Below are 16,337 nucleotides of genomic sequence, written 5' to 3'. Positions count from 1 at the left end.
AAATGGAAGCATAGAAAGTGACAGAAAGGTATGAAGTGAAGAGATGGCAATATGTGACCATAAGAGGTGTAGTGATGTGTTTCAGAGGAGAAGGCAGCAGAATTTGAGAAATAAAATAGTGAGTGTATGGAAAGATTAAGTTACAACCCCATACTCTTCGATCAACATTGAAACCCAAGTCTAGGAAGAAGAAAGTCAAAATGTTTGAATTTTAGAAAAGAAAAAAAAAATACTAATGGAGCAAGGCACCTAGTCAGGTAACTGAAGTATCAATAGAATTCAGAACTCAGTGTAGAATTCAGGAAGTATAATCAATGGATTCAATCAGTGACAAATGCATGAATTTAGTAAATTTATTTGTGAAAGAAATACCAAATTATTTAATATCTCTACTTTTTATCAATAATGTTTTTTTCATGCCTGGAGCCAAACTGTTCGGTGTTCGGTCATGTCTGGCTCTTTGTGACCCCATGGACTGCAGGCTGTTAGGCTCCTCTGTCCGTGTGGTTCCCCAGGCAGGGATGCTGGAGTGGGTAGTCACCCCTTCTCTAACACGGAGACTGAACCCGGGTCTCCTGTGCTGCTGGCAGATTCTTCACCATCTAAGCCAGCAGGGAAGTCCACTGGAGACAAAGACACTACATCAACAACCATGGCCAATTAAGCATCATGATTCTACTAGTCTGAAAGAGTAGGGGCGACCATTCCAGAACCAATCAGCAGAGCTGGCTGTGCCACCCTCCAGAAACACACCCTGGCAAGGGAATGCGCTGGAGAGGGACGCTCACTCATTTTGCCTACACTAGGGGCACAGCGGTTTAGCACTCAGCCTCTGTGCATTCTGTTTGAACTCTTAGTACTTTATTTTTACAGAAAATTGTTCACAAAACCATGAGTCTCTCTTCTCCCAATTTTATTTTTGTTTCTTTTTCTTTTTTTCTGTATAACTGATCAGGGGAATAGATGTAAAAAATTAAAAAGAAGAAAATGACCAACATTAAAATGAAAAAGCCAGATAGTTGAAATGTTTCAACATAGCGTTTACTTTGTCCTTCCCCACCCCTTCCTTAGCTTTCCTTCCTTGGCTTGGCCAGCATGAATTTCTTCTTGTACCTCTTTGGCTGCTTCTGGCAGTATTACGTTTGGAAAATATGGTGACTCCCACATCAGCTTAGACAATGGAGATTATTTGCAAGAAATTCTGGGAATGTGTACTTAGGATGTCACCTATGGAGCACAGGTTGTGCAAAGTTACACAACACAAAATACTCCAGGCAACCTGTAAATGTTTAATAGTATGGTATTACCACTATTTCCTCCTTTTATAATACATTAGTAAGTTCAGCTGCAGGTGATGTAAACAAATAACTTGGTAACCTAATCACATGGAATAATATCATTTCTTTAGATAAAGGCATTCTGAGTTTTAGCATCCTATAAATAAGGTTCTGAGTGAATTGAAGGCTACCTAAGAAAGAATTGGTATGGATAACAAAACAGAAACAGATTCACAGATACAAACAGCAAACTAGTGGTTACCAGTGGGTGATGGGAGCTGAGGACACAACAGGGAAAGGGGATGAAGAGGTAATACTGCTAGGTATGAAAAACCAGAATGCAAATATACATTGTACAGCACAGGAAATATAATAGATATTTTATAATGACTTTATATGGAGTATAACCTATAAAAACATTGAATAACTGTATTGTACTCCTGAAACCAATATAATATTGTAAGTCAACCATACTTCAGTTAAAATAAGTAAATAGATATAAATAAATGGGGAATTTTACAGTATGTGCGTTATCTCTCAACAAAGCTGTTATTTTTTTAAAAGAAAAAAAGAAATGGTATGGATTATAATTTTTTAAGAAGTGTAATTAATAGCGTGCTATAACTTGTTTAGTCAAAGTCAACCAAACCAAAAAAGGATGGGTTGAATGTTCTACATGAGATAGTCGAAGGCAAAACTTTGCTAAAAACTGTGGTGTATCCCTTTTAGTTGTACCTATATTGAGAGTTTTCTGCAAGCTAATTTCAAGAATCAGAAAGCTGACTATAAATCCCATCCCTTCCTTAAGGGTTGGAGACTCTGCCATAGAAAAGAATCGTCTTAGTTTCCTTGTGTAAGATAAAGAAGAGAAAAGGATGATCCACCTTGACTATTTCAGGATTTTCCACTCTGATTGTTTGGTTGGTTAGGGTGAACTCTGAACCACTCTCATTAACCTCCAACACGGCCTTATGGATTATCTTGGAGACCCCGAGGCCTCCTCCTTCAGTTATGCCAGACAAGTTAGCCCTCGAGCGGTCAAAGACCTCCGCCATTCCCAGAGCTGTCAGTATGGCTGCCAGGTCTTCATGGCACCCCTCGAGCCTGAGCTGGGGCAGGTGCAGGACCACGGCTGTGTTTTTCATGTTGCCTGAGCTTATCCAGTTATTGAGTTTCTCATGAGTGATCTCTTTGGTAACCTATGGGAAAGAAAGAAGAAAAATATGAACATTTTTATTTAGAAAATAAAATTATACCAAAATGTGAAATATCCTAAGGATTAGATGTGAGGCTGTAAATAGGTAAAGCTACTTCTCATTGTTTGGAAAGCAGAATCTATAAGAATAAGTGGGGAAAGTGCAACCATGTTCAATAACTGAATATGAGTCATGCAGCCCTGGGATGTATGCCTTGGCATGCCATCTGAGAGTTACTTGGAAAAGCAATAATTTATCACAGGGAAAGTCTACTTTTGTTTCTCTCATGGTCCGTCTCTAAGCTGCACTGTTTATGTATTATAACGATAAAACTTATATATGTGCCTACCCTCCCTTTTGGCCACATTAAAAGGCATCTTTGGAACCTGAGATCTTCAGATTCTGATGATGTAAGTTGTAATTCTAGGCTGCTGTTTTTGTTCTTGTTAGTTGCTCAGTCATATCTGACTCTTTGTGACCCCATGGACTGTAGCCCACCAGGCTCCTCTGTCCATGGGATTTCCCAGGCAAGAATACTGGAATGGGTTGCCATTTCCTTCTCCAGGGGATCTTCCTGACCCAGGGATGGAACCTGCATCTCCTGCTTTGGCAGGTGGATTCTTTACCACTGAGCCATCTGGGAAGCCCAATTCTAGGCTGACCAGTGTGAATTTCTACCTTAGCTCCAACCAAAATTCTCATTAGTGGGATATCCACAGAGACTGAATTTATATCAAGCTCACATTTCTGGATCATAATCTCAAATGTGAAAACAATCATAGATGAGGCCCTTCAAGGAGCATCTGAGACACCCACCAGCATCAGCTTGAGAAGTCCTAACATTGACCACCCACTTCTTCATAATCAGCCTGGTTTGGTGACTGCACAGCTAAGCTTGCAAGAAAGACCTCTCCCATTTTGACCATAAATCTGCTTCCCTGTAATTGGTACCTATCAGTTTTAGTTCTCACTCTGGGAACTACGCAAAATTAGTCCATTTCTTCTTTCATGTGACAACTAAATATTTCAATACAATCAACATACTCCCTAAACTACTGTCCCTTTTCTCATTCATCTCTCAATTCCTTTAAGTCCAAAAGAGGTGTTGATACATAACATATAAAAACTACATGTAAAATAACAACCCATGAAGACCGGAAGAGGATGCACGTGACTGTGTTTTCAAAACTTAAAGCCAAAACCACTAGAAGTAACATACCCTAGTGCATGGGTGATTTATTTGGGGAGTCTTTTGCTTTTTAGGTGCACATAGCCACTTCTTAGCCTGTTGGCTAAGATCGAGCATAGTATGGGGCCTTCTGGGGTAGCACAGTGGCAGAAAATCCATCTGCAAATGCAGGAGACACAAGAGATGCAGATTCAATCCCTGGGTGGGGAAGATCCCCTGGAGGAGGTCGTGGCAACCCACTCCAGTATTCTAGCCTGGACAGAGGAGCCTGGAGGGCTAGAGTCCATGGGGTCACAGAGCGTCGAACACGACTGAGCAACTAAGCACACAGCACTGCATCAAGCATGAGCGGTTATTTGGAATCTCCAGCTTCCTGCTTGTGTAATTTTCAAGTCCAGACCCTTTTCTGGTGTCTGTGGCTGCAAAGACTGAGTGGTTTACCTGTCCCAGGCCGACATCCTTGCTGGGTAGGATGATGACCATACTCAGGTGATCCTCCACATCGGGCAGCTCCAGAACCTGCCCTGAAGGCTCTGTGATGGAGCCCAGTTTCAAGTGCCCTTGCAGACGCATCATCTGGACAGATTTGCTCTGAGACTATAAAAGCAACAGTGAGACAACAAAGCCAGCTCCTTTCTGTGTCTCCATTTAAAGCATGAGGAATTTACAGCTTATCCTCCAAAGTTTCCCACAAGGAGTGACCAAACCAAAGTCTATCCATCTTGCCACAGAAATATCAATGACTGGTCATTGTTGTACTGATTGAAAGGGGAGAAGGTAGCCTAAATTAAGTAGCTACTGAACTGCAAAGTGTTTATGCCTTTCAATATATTATTTTTAGCCAACTGTACATTTTTGACGTCCAGAAGCAGTTAATTTACTTCAAAGAGTTGAGAAATAAGCGTCATAAGATCTTATCAGAATAACCATTTTTTAAAAGTTGAACAGGTCCTTTGAAGAACATAATTTAGTGTCTTTCCAGCTCAAGTAATGACTAATCTGGACCAATTAACAGAATTGGGCTGCAAATTACAAAATAGCTACAAAAGATTAATAGCAAAGCACGTAGCAATGCGCTAAGTGAATTCCACATACTAAGGTCAGTTAAAGAAATTTAGTTATGACCATAACCTTATTTTATGTTTTTCTCTTTGAAAGGCCAGTCATAACATAAAAGATAGCTGCATCGTGTAAACCAAACGGACCAGTTTTTCCTGTGAAAATAAAGATTTTTACATTAACTTGTCAGATTCTGACTTGTTTCCCCTAGAAAGTCGGCTTGCTTTGGGGTATGTTTGCCCCTTTAAGTAGCTCTCTATGATCCCTATTAAAATCTCCATTCCATTTTCCTTATACTATGGTCCCCAAACTTGGCTAATCTTTGGAAGGACCTACAAGAGTTACTTAAAAATACAATACTCAAGCACTTTTTGCAAATCAGAATCTCCAGGAATGTGGCCCTGGTATTTGCATTAAAATTTTAAAAAAAAACCCACGGCTTGTAATAGCAATATAATTTCACTATATGTCCAATGACCACAATATCTGATGAGAATATTGTTTGGAAAGATAATACTGGATAATTCCAGCTGTGACTAATATGTTTGGCTAGGGAATTATGTTTTTCTTAAAGTCATTCACTATTTCTTTTACATGAAAAAGTATTCATGTAATAAGTATTGTAATATACTTATCCAGAAATATAAACCCTCTGTAATTTTACAGTTGGCTATAACAAATGCTTAATTGACCAATAATGGCAAGCATTTTTGGAAATATATTTGATAGAGTATATACAATTGATAGTTTAGGAATTTGTTTATAATACACAGACCCATTCTTTCTTGTTAAATAACAAGTATTATTTTGGTTGCAGCCTGACATTTAGGATATGTTGAGGACACAAAGAAAAGTTGGTTGGACTTCCCTGGTGGTTCAGTGGTTAGGACTCAACACTTCCAATGCAAGGGGCAAGGGTTTGATCCCTGATCAGGGAACTGAGATCCCACATGCTGCACAGCATGGCCAAAAAATTAAAAATTAAAAAATCTTTGAATATATTAAGAAGGAAAGAAGCTGGGGAGATTGTGGATAGCAGAAGGACAGCCTACCTAGAAACTTTTTATTTATCTATTTATTTTTAAAATATTTATTTACTTATTTGGCTGTGCCAGGTTTTACTTGCAGCACACAGAATTTTTAATTGTGCCGTGTGGGATCTAGTTCCCTGACCAGGGATAGAACTGGGCCCCCTGCATTGGGAACATGAAGTCTTAGCCACTGGACCACCAGGAAATCCCAGGAACCATTTATTCTGGTTATGAATATTGTTCTCCAGTTTTGCTTAGCCTCTCAAGTTCACACCCACTTTACAATTGACCTACCTTGTAAGCATCTATTGCAGTTATTATCTACTCTCTGATTTCATTTCCAGTTTGCAGTAAATGGAATTGCTTAACAATGGTTTAAGTTTAGCCCAAAGCCCAGACTTGCCTTAAACCTGTCCAAGGTCTGTTTTATTCCAATTTTTCAATTATGCAACTGCCATGCTAAACAGAGCAAAATAAAACAAAAGTTTCATTAATCTATTAATAAATCTGGACTTTGTCTGGTAGGTACTTGGGATAGTCACTTGGAAATTAACCTATCTAAGGCCAGAAATTATTTAACATATTTTAAGGCAAAATTTTGTTGGTTCATTGGAAGGACTGATGCTGAAGATGAAACTCCAATATTTTAGCCACCTCATGCGAAAAGCTGACTCATTGAAAAAGGCCCTGATGCCGGGAGGGATTGGGGGCAGGAGGAGAAGCAGACGACAGAGGATGAGATGGCTGGATGACATCACCGACTCAATGGACATGGGTTTGAGTAAACTCTGGGAGTTGGTGATGGACAGGGAGGCCTGGCGTGCTGCAATTCATGGGGTTGCAAAGAGTTGGACACGACTGAGTGACTGAACTGAACTGAAGATGCAATGGAAATTGGTTTCATTGGTTTTGCTTTACATTTTGATCCATCTTTGAATTTATATTTGTATTAGTAATCACCACTTGATATCTTCAGGTGAGCCAAGAAGACTTTTGAGTAAATATCTAAATAGTGACAGTTCTGTAATACTCAAGTGAAGCTGTTATTTAAGGCACTAAACTTCAACCTGACTTTTCACCCCCTAGAATGAGCCCATTCATTGTGTCCAAGGGCCTGGGGCCACTCTCTCGGCACCTGAAAGGTGTCATGAACTTAAGTGGCTATCTTATCTTACTGTCATGTCATGTGTCATGAACCTGTTTACAAAATGTGATGCATTTGTGCTTTAAGGAAAATTTGGTTTTTCAAAAATTAAATTAATTAAATAATGTAGAATGCAATAGAAAGTAAAGTGAGTGTATAGCTTACCTGACTACTTTATGGTTGTGGAAATGAGCAAGCATGATTAATTTATATAACATTAAGTTTCCCAGTGAAGAGATGGTTTATAAATACCAATATATTAACCATTTACATTTGACTTTGCTGTGACATTCCTCCTGGTACCATCCTATGTTGAAAGCAATGACTATCTGAGTCAATGATTTTACAGATCACTTCTGTTATCCAGTGATTTTCTATAATAATCAAACAAAAGAAATAACTGGGAAAGCTGCAGAAGAAAGACTTGATCTTTTATGCCTCCTCACTTCTCAAGAGTAAAATTGATAAGCTGTTAGGAACTTTCATTTTATGAAATGGAAAGAGTCTTGAAATATTTAACACCTGGTGCTAAAATAACCAGTTATCCACATGGAAGAAAGAAGAACCGTTCCCCCTCTTTCTTATCCTACATTAAAGTCAGCTTGAGGTGCATCATAAACCTAAATGTAAACACTAAAGCAATAAATCTACTAAAAGAAAACAGAGAACATCTTTGTGACCTTAAGTAAGCAAAACTTTCTTAGAAAATACACAGAAAGCACAAACCATTGATAAACTGGACTTCATTTAAAATTAGAAACTTCTTCTCATCAAAAATACAGTGAACAAAACAAATAAAGAGACTAAGAGAAAATATTAGCAGTAACAAAATATTTGTATCCAGAATATATAAAGAATTCTTGCAACTCAATAATAAAAAGTAGATAATGCAATCAAAAATGAGCAAATAAATTGAACAGAGCTTCATAAATTAAGATATATTAAAGACCAACAGTCACTGAGAAAGATGCTCAATATTTATAGTCACCAGAGAAATGCAAATAAAGACCACAATAAGATACTACTACCTATCTACCGAAAGAGTTAAGAAAAATATTTACAACACCAAAAATCAGAGAGGATTTGGAGTAACTGGAATTTTCATATAGTCCTGGTGAGAATGTAAAACGTTCAGCGACTTTGGAAATCTATTTGGCAGTTGCTTAAGAAGTTAAACATCCATCCATATGGTCTAAGACTTAGAATTTATGCTAAGTATTTACTCAAGAGAAATGAAAAAAAAAAAAGAATGCAAAAGCTTTGTACAAAAGGCTTCATAGTAACACTACTTATAATAGCCCAAAACTAGATATGACCCAGACATCCAACAAAAAGAAAAAGGATAAACAAACTGGTATATTCATACAGTGGAATATTTCTCAGAAATAAAAAGGCATGAGCCACTGATATATCCAAATACATAAATGATCTTAAAAATAACATACTGAAGGAAAAAACACAAAATAGTACATCCTGTAATACCTCACTTATTTGAAGCTTTAGGATAGGTAAAATTAACCTGTGATGTAGAATAAAATCACTGGTTGCTCGGGAACAGATGTGGAAGAAATTTTCAGGGTAAAGGAAATGCTCTATGTCATGATATACATTTCTCAAAACTGCCTGAATAAATGTTTTAAGACCTGAGCGTGTCACTGAATGTAAATACGCCTAAAAGAAAAAAGAAGATGGAGAGAAAGAAGGTGGAGAGAAAGAAGACGGCATAGATCTCCTACCTTTTGTCTTATTTTCAATCTGTGCATTAATCTGTATCCTGGCTTCTTCTAAGTGATTTTTGAAATCCAGATTTTCAGGTCTTAGTTTATATAATTTTTTAATACAGTCTAAGTATTTCTATAAAATGAGCATAGAAAAATAAGACATAGCATATAAATTGAGATTTTAAAACATTTAGACCATACATGGTAGGAATTATATGAAGGGGGAAAAATATATTAAATACTGTAATGTAGGTCTAGGTTCAAGCTAGTAAAAATATATACAACTTTCTTGCTTTCAGAAGATGTTTAAATAAAATGAACATATTACTTCAGGATGTTATTTCACGATAAGAACAATTCTCTTCTTTTAAGTCTCTGAGATTGTACCTTATACTTATAACTGCATAATTAGGATAATCAAACTTGCATAATTAGAGTTCTCAACTTGGAGTTCCAAAATATTAATTCCTCTTTTATTATTGATACAAAAATTTTGTCAGTGTTGTTTTTAATTATAAATTATATAAAATTTGTTCTTTCTGCTTCACCTGGGTCCATATGAAACACAATTGAACATGTGACAAACTTGCATCTGAAAACTAAAGCTTTTACATTTTTTCTATATGAAATGAAATGCATATATAAAATATATTGCAAGCTATTTGTCTAAATATAAGAAAAGATATAATATACATGTGTGCAAGCTCAGTTGCCTGGACTCTTGTATCCAACTCTTTGTGACCCCACAGACTGTACAGCCGCCAGGCTCCTCTGTCCCATGGGATTTCCAGGCAAGAACACTGGAGTGAGTTAACATTTCCTTCTTCATTATATATATAACATAATATATATTATTTCTTTTATTATTAATAAATGTATGTTTTGTATCATTATATATATATATATATATATAATATCTTTTCTACTTTCTCACCATTGTGATAGCACAAACAATGCTAGTGTGAATTAAATGAAGACAGAAAGGAAAGACTTCTACCCTACTTATGGAAAAATGTCTTATTTTAACTCACCAGGAGGAATGGATGGGCTTTTTCTGCAAACAACCCACTTGCCATGCGGACTTGACTATGGTTGGACTTGCTGATTTCATAGAGGAGTGCTTGAATGAGTGAATGGACTGCTGTATCTTCACACTAAAGGGAAGTTTAAAAACACTTGAAAACAGGGACCTGTTCTCACACACGTAAGTATCAACTGAAGTTACACAAGAGGCTCTTGGGTTTGCATTAGGACATGCCGTTAAAGTGAAAAAGTGAAGTCACTTAGTCGTGTCTGACTCTTTGCGATCCCATGGACTGTAGCCTACCATGCTCCTCCAACCATGGGATTTTCCAGCAAGAGTACTGGAGTGGGTTGCCATTGCCTTCTCCAGAGGATCTTCCCCACCCAGGGATCGAACCCGGGTCTCCCACATTGTAAGCAGATGCTTTACCATCTGAGCCACCAGGGAAGTCCAGGACATGCTGTAGCAGAATAAAAACATATTCAAAGAATAATTCTACCATTAGGATGTATGTTTGCCTTTCACCAAGCAGAGTGGCCTGATGATCTGATAACAATGCATCACAATCATCTACCAGTGTGAGGGCCTTGCTAGGCCTCTGCCCTGGTCAGAGCTTGCCCTGTCTCCTCCACAAGATGGCCCAGAGCACACATATCAGTGCTGACATATTTAATATAGTTTGTGTCAGGAAAAATGATTTTCTGTATCTTGTAATAAAGGGGAATTCTGAGCAATAAAGTTTGGTCTTAGTAGCCCCACCATAGATACTAGTGAGAAAGTCATATCTAAAACACTACAGAAAGTATACATTACAAATTTCCCCTAAAAATTAGCAATATGGAAAAACATTGAACATTAAAACTCATAAAGCTTTGCTACAGAGAAGGAAATGGCAATCCACTCCAGTATTCTTGCCTGGAGAATCCCATGGACAGAGGAGCCTGGTGGGCTACAGTCCATGGGGTCGCAAGAGTCGGACATGACTTAGCGACTAAACCACCACCACCATCTTTAGCTAAAGTGAAAGTGTCAGTTGTTCAGTCGTGTCTGACTCTTTGTGACCCCATGGACTGTGGCCCGCCAGGCTCCCTGTCCATGGATTCTCCAGGCAAGAATACTGGAGTGGGGTGCCATTCCCTTCTCCAGGGGATCTTCCCAACCCAGGGATCGAGCCCATATCTCCTGCTTGGCAGGCAGATGGTTTACCATCTGAGCCACCATTTCCCCCCAAATGATATATTTATTCCTAGTGAGCACTGACCCTGGGCCAGGCACAGTTTGAAGCACTTCTATTGCTTGAGTCGCCTTAGGGGTTCCATCCAGAAAACTCTTTGAGAATGATCTCTCTTCTGCTGCTTTTCCTTAGAGGCTAGGGCTCTACCTCAAATTTTTGACAGTTCTCATTTTCTCATCAATTATTTCAAAATTTCAGCATGATTATTTTAAAACAGCAAACCCAGAAGGTTGACTGTATCAACATGAAAGTGAAAGGCTCAAAGCCTGTCTGGAATAAATACTCTGTTTTATTGCCTTAAGTCTTTAGTCCTCATGGACTGAAGAGAGACTGCTAGAAGAGAAGTAAAAAGGAAAGTAAGAATTATATCTACCCTTGTGTTCGAAGAATTTGCAGTTCTTGTTAACTCTTTCAAGTGCAGCACCTACAGTGGGAAACAAAGAATCTGTGTCAAAGTTTATGCAAATACCTCGCCATAAGACCAGGTGTGTGTGTGTGTGTCTGTGTGTGTGTGTCTGTGTGTGTATGACTGTGTGTGCTCAGTCATGGCCAACTCTTTGCTATTGAACCTGTGTCTCTTGCATCTCCTGCATTAGCAGGCAAATTCTTTGCCACTAGCATCACCTGGGAAGCCCCTCCCCCGATATACAAATCACTTTCTTGCTATAAATGTTAAGCTCTTACATTTTTACGAACTTTCTGTGATTCACACCATCTTTCTTCTCATCTGTATATTAGTTCTGCTCCTCATTTTTTAAAACAATGGAAGTCCCTTATATTTTTTTTTTAAAAGAAGTCCCTAGATCATGAAGCAATATGCCTTAATGACACAAGGTGCATGCTTGCAGTTGTGTTCAAATCTTGGCAATGCCATGAACTGTAGCCCACCAAGCTCTTCTGTCCATGGGATTTCCCAGGGAAGAACATGGGAGTGGGTAGCCATTCCCTTCTCCAGGGGATCTTTTCAACCCAGCGTTTGCGTGGCAGATTCTTTACTGTCTGAGCCACTGCGGAAGGCTTAAAAAAAAAAAAAAAAGGTGTCGAAGAGGACAGACGAGTTTAAAAGAAAACCCTTCACGTGCTCTTAGGCAGAAGTCTAGCCGTTAAAGGGTTAAAGACATGCGGGCACTGACTAGTACTCATCTTTGTAGGTAGAAGGCAAACTTCGAGACAGGATGAAACCTGAAGGTTTAGAAGAGTGTTTCAAAATCATTTCTATTGTCACTTAATTTGTTCATCCCTACCTTCCCAGTTGTGAAACATAGTGCAAACCCAACAAGTTTTTGTTGAATGAAGAACAAATAGTTTTATGAATAAAGAAATGAATCTTAATTTATTCATGGGCAATTAATAGCATTGGTTGCTCACCGGGCAGACAAGATAATGGATGAATTCACATAATAGGTAATTATTTTTAAATGATTTTTATAAATATTATCTGATTTGATACTCACAGCATCCCCTTGAGATTTCATAGCTTGTATAATTTTCTCCACTAAGAATTAATGTTTGCTATAGTCCTATTGACTTAAAAGAGGTATAATTACACTTTTCCAAGGAAGGCCTTCATCAGAGAACAACTGAAATAAAACATTGCAATCTCTTCAAATATCTAAAGGGTGAGTACATTTAATTTGTTTTGTGTGATTCCCTAGAGCCTGTCAGGCTACAGTCCACAGAGTCATAAAGAGTTGAACACAACTGAGCACTATCCAGAGCGAGAGAGCCCTGGAGTAAAGACGGGGTAAGAAGCAGCAGGTATCAGCAGGTATAGCTTCCTTAACAGACATGGAAGAGGACATGATTTGCGTGTGTGTGTGTATCTTTTAAGAACAGAAAAGTGATGGGGGGCTATGCTTATAGAAAAGCAAACTGTAACTCAAGGCTAGAAGGAACTTTCTAAAACGCAGAGTTGTCTGATTCTTTTGTTAAAAAGAATCAGGGGCTTCCCTGGTGGCTCAGACAGTAAAGTGTCTGCCCACAATGCAGGAGACCCGGGTTTGATCCCTGGGTCAGGAAGATCTCCTGGAGAAGGAAAGGGCAACCCACTCCAGTATTCTTGCCTGGAGAATCCCATGGACAGAGGAGCCTGGTGGGCTACCGTCCATGGGGTTGCAAAGAATAGGACACGACTGGGTGACTTCACTTTCACTTTCATATTGTTAAAAAACTACTTCACATTAAACTCTGCCTCATCAGAGGACTTTGCACAATCTCTTGCCTGCTGGGTCCCTGTGTAGACTAAATCATAGAGTGGAGAGTGGGAAATTTATGGTTTCTTCCAGTTCTGAGATTGCCTGATGACCTCTAAATCATAGGGCTTCCCAGGTGGTGCAGTGGTAAAGAGTCTGCCTGCCAATGCAGGAGACACAAGAGACGTGGGTTCAAACCCTGGGTTGGGAAGATACCCTAGAGTAGGAATCCTTCCTTGGTGGTTCAGACTGTAAATAATCTGCCTGAGCCAGGTTCAATCCCTGGGTCTGGAAGACCCTCTGGAGAAGGGAATGGCAACTCTCTCCATTATTTTTGCCTAGAGAATTCCATGGACAAGGGAACCTGGAAGGCTACAGTCCATGGGGTCACACAGAGTCAGACACGACTGAGTGACTAACATTTTCGCCTTCTTTCCTGGAGCAGGAATTGGCCACCAATTCCGGTATTCTTGCCTGGAAAATTCCATGCACAAGGAGCCTGATAGGCTACAGTACATGACGTCACCAAAAGTCAGACATGCTGACCCGAAGCACGCTCTCCTGCATCAGAAGGCAGTTTGTTCCGTGATCTGGGGACTCGGGGTGCGTAGTGCCCCTGATATTGCTGCAGGGTGGTCCTCACCCTAAGCAACAGAGAGCATGATGGTTGAACCTAGAATTCTGAGCACTGGACTCAGTCTTTGAATGTTATAAAACAATTGTTAACAGGATGAAAAGATGAGAATTTTTCTCCATTTGTATGGAAATCAGCAAGGGAACTTTTTGAATTATTTGGTTCCCTTTTAACTCAGAAAAGACAAAGAAGTATTTCTACTCCAGATTCTATCTCTGCCTAACTTGTGCCCTTAACACAATGACCCCACCATCTTTCTGCTTGCGAAACCTCAGACGTGCACAGGTGTAGACAGAGTCACCTGCTGGCATGCTCTCACTTTGAAGGGAGAGAGAGAAGAGGGGTGCGTCTACATGTACTCATCCCAGGATGATTTGTAAAGATTCCCAGATCATCCTCATTCTCAGCTAGTTCTCCCTCTCCACAAACATGAATTTATTGAGCATACATTCTGGGTAAGACACTGGAGACCTCTTCACCAATTGCATGGAAATAGAATAAAATTGAACACAATATCATTTACATTTAGCTTTTCTTGAGTTTAAATATATTATTAAATTCAGGATTTGACTCCAGCCTTCCAAATTCATTTCCAATTTAAATCCCGACTGGAGAGAAGCTTTGTTCCACGAGTCAGTCATTCCCTCTGTAATAAGCAGAGAGATGATTAAGGTATGTTGAAAGATGTCTACTAAAGAAATAGTTTTTCTAGTCACCCAAAATTATTGGTTGAGTTAAAGCGCTGCTGATCTCCTTGGGAAGATAATTGCATAGTCTGTAAATCCTTGCAAAATATTCTTTGTGTGTCCCATAGCAGGAAGGCCCTGGGGACACAAGGATGCAAATGGGTGGGGGTGGAGGTGGGGAGTCCCCATGGACCAGGTTGCCCTCCTTCATTGCCTCTCCCTGTTCAGCCTCTGCTGAGCCCACTCATCCCCTGCCTCTTAGAACAGAGCTATGGGAAATCTTATTGTTTGTCTTCTTGATAGAGCTAATATGACAGGTCTCCTCAAGTGAAGGTGAACAGTCTTTTGTGTTTACAGAATTGGGCAACTACATGTGTGTTAGTCACTCAGTCATGTCCGACTCTCCCAAACTCCATGGACTATAGGCCACCAGGCTCCTCTATCCATGGGATTCTCCAGGCAAGAATACTGGAGTGGGTTGCCATTCCCTTCTCCAGGGGATCTTCCTGACCCAGGGATAGAACCCAGGTCTCCTGCATTGCAGGCAGATTCTTTACCATCTGAGCCACCCAGGAAGCTGCATCTACGAAATCTCCATAACAAGTCAGGGTTTGAAATTGTTCCTTGACTGTCTCTAGACGTGGCTGAAAATGTGTCTGTGACTTACCTTCTCCATCTGGGATGCACTGTTTCCTCTGGCCCCGAAGAGCACCACAGCCAGGGCGGACAGGAGACTCAAGGGGGAAAGGAGCACATTCTCAATCGTGTGGTCACAGCTCAGCTCTTTAAAGACATCAAAGCAGAACCGCGAATTTGCCACACTGAGTGAGTCCATTCCTTTATCTGGGGTCTAGAATACAAAGGCAGAGGTCGACAACAACAGAAATGTAGGTCAAAACATTGCTATTTCAGTTTATCTCTAATGAGAGTAAGAATTATTTCTATGTTGTAAACCCTAGATCCTCAAATAGGGTCTTTATGGAAACAAACAAAAAAAAAAAAAACACAGATTTTGGAGTCAAATACATTTCCAACTCTACCACGTTCTAGCTTTATGTCCCTGGGCAAATTACTTAAATTCTCCTAGTTTCTATCTTTTCTTTTGCAAAAGTGGTTAAGCAACAGTTTCCTTATAAGATTAGCGTAAAGATTAAATCACGTACTGTTTGTAAAGCACCTGGGACTGCATATATTACATGGACAAATCTGGCAGTGAATATGGTCATTACTGTTGCCATCGTTACCATGATTAGTCCATTCGGTTAAACTAATGACAAAGAGGACAAGGTTATAAAATTGATCCCAATGGATACATAACCTCACTTGAGTCAAAAGTACACAAAAGCGACTGACTGAGTGAGAGAGTGGGGGCACGCCATTCGAAACCCACTTCACCACTAGAAAAACATCTCAAAATGCTTACCTCCCCCTTCAGTAGGCTGATGGCACCATCAACACATGTAATGGAGCGTATTATACATATACATGGGCTTCCCTGGTCACTCGGTGGTAAAGAAGCCGCCTGCAATGCAGGAGACGCAGGAGATATCGGTTCAATCCCTGGGTGAGGAAAAACCCTGGAGGAGGGCATAGCAGCCCACTCCAGTATTCTTGCCTGCAGAATTCCATGGCGAGAGGAGCCTAATGGGCGTCCATAAGGTTGCAAAGAGCTGGATGCAACTGACCACACACACACACACACACACACACACACACACACGTGTGCGTATATATACACATACATATTATTACTATTTTCTTACATATATAATAAATATATAATTTGATGGTGTCATGTGGCATGCAAGATCTTAGTTCCCCAACCAGGGATTGAACCCAGACCCAGGAGTGGAAGTGCAGAGACTTAAGCACTGGAGAACCAAGAAAGACCCTATATTTCAATATATACGTGTGTGTGTATATATATATACCAGTTGCTTAGTCACTTCT

The 16,337-nt window shown here is 39.7% G+C and overlaps 1 protein-coding gene across 1 annotated transcript; it reads right to left on the bottom strand.

Annotated features, from left to right (window-relative positions):
* Positions 1-2,080: 2,080 nt before the first annotated feature.
* LOC110145350 (serpin B8-like) lies at positions 2,081-15,625 on the bottom strand. Its single transcript, XM_070464496.1, has 5 exons — positions 15,617-15,625; positions 15,055-15,237; positions 9,649-9,771; positions 4,104-4,259; positions 2,081-2,476 (listed from the first exon to the last, which is right to left on the bottom strand). Exons 1-5 carry the CDS (start codon positions 15,623-15,625, stop codon positions 2,081-2,083), a joined length of 867 nt encoding a protein of 288 aa, XP_070320597.1.
* Between the last annotated feature and the right edge of the window lie 712 nt (positions 15,626-16,337).

The sequence above is a fragment of the Odocoileus virginianus genome, unplaced genomic scaffold, assembly GCF_023699985.2.
Source record: "Odocoileus virginianus isolate 20LAN1187 ecotype Illinois unplaced genomic scaffold, Ovbor_1.2 Unplaced_Contig_26, whole genome shotgun sequence".
Classification (NCBI taxonomy): Eukaryota; Metazoa; Chordata; class Mammalia; order Artiodactyla; family Cervidae; genus Odocoileus; species Odocoileus virginianus.
Note: the sequence above shows the minus strand (reverse complement) of the source record. Positions and strands in the feature narration are given on the sequence as shown.

Bases quoted from the DNA above. Each gene is read 5' to 3' on its own strand.
- LOC110145350 (XM_070464496.1), bottom strand. The intron at 9,772-15,054 runs GTAAGTCACAGA...ACTTCCCTTTAG, and splicing joins GTGCATCCCAGATGGAGAAG to TGTGAAGATACAGCAGTCCA. The intron at 4,260-9,648 runs GTGAGTTAAAAT...TTGCTTTTATAG, and splicing joins AAGCCCATCCATTCCTCCTG to TCTCAGAGCAAATCTGTCCA.